We start from the raw sequence: 4182 nt of genomic DNA on the forward strand, positions 1-4182 counted from the left end.
ACATGTCAAACCAGGTAAGAAAAAAAAAATACATCCTGCTCAGCTCAATTTTGTCTACTTCAGGCTCTATGATTGTATCTGATGGTTGGGCCGCCTACGGAGGCATCAGAACCCTCCAGAGAGCGTTTACACACAGATGGGTCAATCACAAAGTAAACTTTGTTGACCCCAGCGATCGACGAGTTCACACTCAGTCTATTGAAGCCACATGGGGTGCTTTCAAACGGGAACTCAAAGCGAAATATGGCGTCCCAGAAGATCAACTCGACGGATACATGTCGACATACATGTTTAGACGATACTTCGGAAGAAAAAAACTTCTGAACCACCTTCTGATCGAGATGAAGTATTATAAGAAAGAAGATGACTATGATTCAAGTGAATCTGAAATCTCCACGGATGAAAGCTCTGATTACGACGGCGGTGAAGACGAGTCCGATTCCAGCGACCCGAATCATGGAGACGACGATGATGAAGACGGAACAGATAGTACAGTTGATGATAATAATGGCTATGATGATGATGATGACAATAATGGCGATGATGATAATGATGACAATAATGACTATGAAGATAATGGTGATAATAATGATGATGATGATTATGATGATGACGATATCAAAACGAGGATGAATCAGAGTTTGAGGAAGAGCAGGAGGGAGAGCAAGAAGAAGAACAGGACGAAGAGCAGGACGAAGAGAAGGAGGATGAGGAGCAGGATGAGGAGCAGGATAAGGAGCAGGATGAGGAGCAGGAAAAGAATCAGGAAGATGAGTACGAAGATGAACAGGAAGAGGAAGATCAATTGACTGAAGCACCGACCACGAAAATCTTCAGAAAAAGAAAACAGTTCGATTCTGATAGAGTTTCATTTGCTCCCAAACAACGAAATGAAAGAAACAATCGCGCCTTTACATTTTCAACAGGACAAACCACAATGGCTGCTCGTTTGAATCGAAATAGAAACGAACGTCGAAGTTCTTCTACCGCTTCTACAATGAGAACCACCACCTCTTCTAAGCCAGAAATGATTATCAAAACCAACAGACCAATTTCGTCAACTACACCAAGGCAAACGACGACCAAAACTCGAAAACCTCGGAAGAAGACACAAAGTCGAAAAGCTGATCCTACAACCACCATCACAACCACAGCAACCATGAGGACCACGACCACCATGAGAACAAGACGAACAACTTCCCATCAGTCGAGACGAACCACGACAGAACCTCGTACGAAACGGACGACGTCTGCCCCTGAAACGAGACAAACAACCATCACCACTCAGAAGACTCGGAATGATAGAAGAAGACGCGGGCGGCCCACTACCACCACTCCAAGATCGACTACCATTACTCCAAGATTCACAACCACTACTCTAAAATCCACTTTCACCGGCCGAAGGAAGTTCAAAGGACGCGGATAAGATCATCTTGTTGCAACCGATATTCTTTTTTTTTGTGTTCTGAACTATTTATCCTCTCTAATTCTTATATGCCACACCTTTTAGTCTTATACCTTCTTCTGAATAAAAATCAAAATTACAAAAAAAATTATTTTTAAAACATCAAAACTATTGAAAACATGATTGGAATAAATAAACGTTTCAATCTAACCAAATTTTCAAACAAAAACATGAAAGCTATTCAAATACCCACATCTTTCTTTAAGGACCAGAATTTTTTTTTAAGGACCAGAATTTTTTTTAAGGACCAGAATTTTTTTTAAGGACCAGAATTTTTTTTAAGGACCAGAATTTCATACTAGAGCCCAAATCGCAACCTTGATCATACGGGCGGTTAATGTCTTGGTTGCGAAATGTCGCAGTTGCGAAATGTCACTATATTAACTCACTAATCGCAACGAGATTCTTCGACAGGATGAGATCGTGTTGATAAAAGTCTAGAAGACGTTCGATGGTGTGGAATGCGTTCATCGTCGTCCCGAAGAGGCACTTCTTCTTGGCGGCTCGTCCGTCAATGTACGTACAAACCGCACGCAGGTGATAGTCGAAATTGAATGTCATGAAACAGACACTATCCTGTAACTAGGTAGAGATTGGGCGGGAAATTTGAAAAAAATTCGAGCAAAAACGGTCCAAAATGAGCAAAGTTAACGGTTGCGAAACGTCGCAGTAGTTGCGAGATGTCGCTTTCTAGTCTGTCTGTTTGTCTGCGCCTCCAGATGTCTCCCGGAACCTTAAAACCTAAACATCTGTCTGTCCTAATGTCCCATTGATGTCTTAGAAAGGTCTCCGGGACATCTCGCAACTGCGACGTTTCGCAACCGTGAGATAATACAGACTACAACATCGTTTCAGGGTTCTCAACTATCATTTTTCTAATAGGACACGATCTGAAATTCTAAAAAAAATTCAAAACAACAAGAAGATGGTCTAGAAATGGTCCACGCGACTCGCAGAAACATGTTCCGCCAGACATGCTGGAGCAGTAACCGAACACCTCATGACCTGTTCTGGGACGTGCTTACATGTGACCTCACTGACTACAATAACCTATCTGATCACTGATGTTCCATTGGTATCTAAAAACGGTCTCCGGGACGTTTCGCAACTGCGACGTTTCGCAACCGCATGCCCATTTTGAGCCTAATTTGGCTCATTTTGGCTCATTTTTCTTTTTTTTTAAATACAATCTGTCTTTCTAGATGTCCAGGTGTCCCTCCCGATTACCTTCAACTGATTCGCGGCGGTGTGCAACTCCTCGCTCTCCTTCCAATACAACGCTTCCATTCGATCGACCATATAATAGTCGGCCGACGACGATTTCGCCCGCTCGTACATGTAAAACGAGACGACGAATTCGGGAATTTCGTAGCGGAGATCCGCGAAAATCACGCCGCCATCTAGGGCCTTGTAGAAGACAAGGTACGGTAGATCCTGGAAGTTCGTCGTCGACGTTGTGTAGCGATTCAGCGATTTCGAGCGACGATTCCGGTTCTCCACTTGGAACTGCAAAACATTGAGACGTTTTAGAACCGCGACATTTTAGAACTATGTCATTTTAGAACCGCGACGTTGGAGAACTAAAGCCAACAGAGATAGAAATGGTGTGGTTTGTGGCTGCGCTTTTATGAGAATGATTTTTAAAATGCCGTGGTTCTAAAACGACACACAGTTCTGAAGTGTCGCAGTTCTAAAACGTCGCAGTTCTAAAAAGATATAGTATCAAAATGGTATAGTTCTAAAATGCCCCGCGGTTCTAAAACGTCGTGGTTGTTTCCTTTCAGAACCGCGACGTTTTAGTACCGCGACGTTCTAGAATTGTGACAGTTCAGAACCGCGACGTTCTAGAACCCTTCATATTAAAATCGGATGTTTTAGAACAATGTCATCTTAGAACCGCGACGTTCTAGAACTGGTCACTTTAGACTCGCGACAATCTAGAACTATGTCGTTTCAGAACCGCGACGTTTCAGAACTGTACCTGAATGAATCCATATTTTCTACAAAAGTATCTGGAAAATTCCTCGGCGTGTTTAAACATAATCGGCGAAATCGCCGGCTCCATTGAGCACTCTTCCGTGTCAGTTGGCTCCGGGGAGGGGGCGGAGTCGGGGGTTAGTGTCAGGTCTTCGGGCCGCTCGATTGATGGTTCTCTGCAAAAAAATGGTTGCGAAATGTCACAGTTGCGAAATGTCCCAGTTTCGAAATGTCACAGTTGCGAAATGTCACAGTTGCGAATTGTCACAGTTGCGAAATGCCACAGTTGCGAAATGTCATAGTTGCGAAATGTCACAGTTGCGAAACGTCACAGTTGCGAAATGTCACAGTTGCGAAGTGTCCCAACAAGCTTACTTTTCGACAGTTCGTCGACTCAGCCGTCTTGTCAGCTTACTGACAGCGTTGATCGTCGAACTGAACATCTTCTCGATGGCTCCTGGATCCGAGGGACGTGACGTGGAATTCGATGAGCTGAATGAGTTGTGACGGGAATCGAGAGGGGTTGGCGAGCCGGGCGGATTCGTTTTCCACGAGCGACGCACTTTTCCGTACTGAAAATTTTCAAAAAGTTGCGAAACGCCATAGTTGTGAAATGTCACAGTTGCGAAACTTCGCAGTTTTGAAATGTTTAGATTGCGAAATGTCGCTGTTTTGAAATTTCTTGGTTGCGAAATGTCATAGTTGCGATATGTCTCTGTTGCGAAATTTATAGGTTGCGA

General features: G+C 43.6%; 2 protein-coding genes across 2 annotated transcripts in view; one reads left to right on the forward strand and one right to left on the reverse strand.

The window, feature by feature from the left end:
* Positions 1-1426, forward strand: part of CBG18726 — a gene marked incomplete at both ends in the record, with an annotated part of 2898 nt that extends 1472 nt beyond the window's left edge. Inside the window, 2 exons of the mRNA XM_045241740.1 lie at positions 120-423; positions 927-1426. Coding sequence (XP_045096562.1) covers positions 120-423; positions 927-1426 — 804 coding nt within the window. The remainder of the gene's footprint in view (positions 1-119; positions 424-926) is intronic.
* Positions 1427-1840: 414 nt separating this feature from the next.
* CBG18724 overlaps positions 1841-4182 on the reverse strand; it is a gene marked incomplete at both ends in the record, with an annotated part of 40522 nt that continues 38180 nt past the window's right edge. Inside the window, 4 exons of the mRNA XM_045241741.1 lie at positions 1841-2047; positions 2693-2971; positions 3447-3618; positions 3818-4014. Coding sequence (XP_045096561.1) covers positions 1841-2047; positions 2693-2971; positions 3447-3618; positions 3818-4014 — 855 coding nt within the window. The remainder of the gene's footprint in view (positions 2048-2692; positions 2972-3446; positions 3619-3817; positions 4015-4182) is intronic.

The sequence above is a fragment of the Caenorhabditis briggsae genome (assembly GCF_000004555.2).
Source record: "Caenorhabditis briggsae complete genome, chrII, whole genome shotgun sequence".
In the NCBI taxonomy this organism is placed as follows: Eukaryota; Metazoa; Nematoda; class Chromadorea; order Rhabditida; family Rhabditidae; genus Caenorhabditis; species Caenorhabditis briggsae.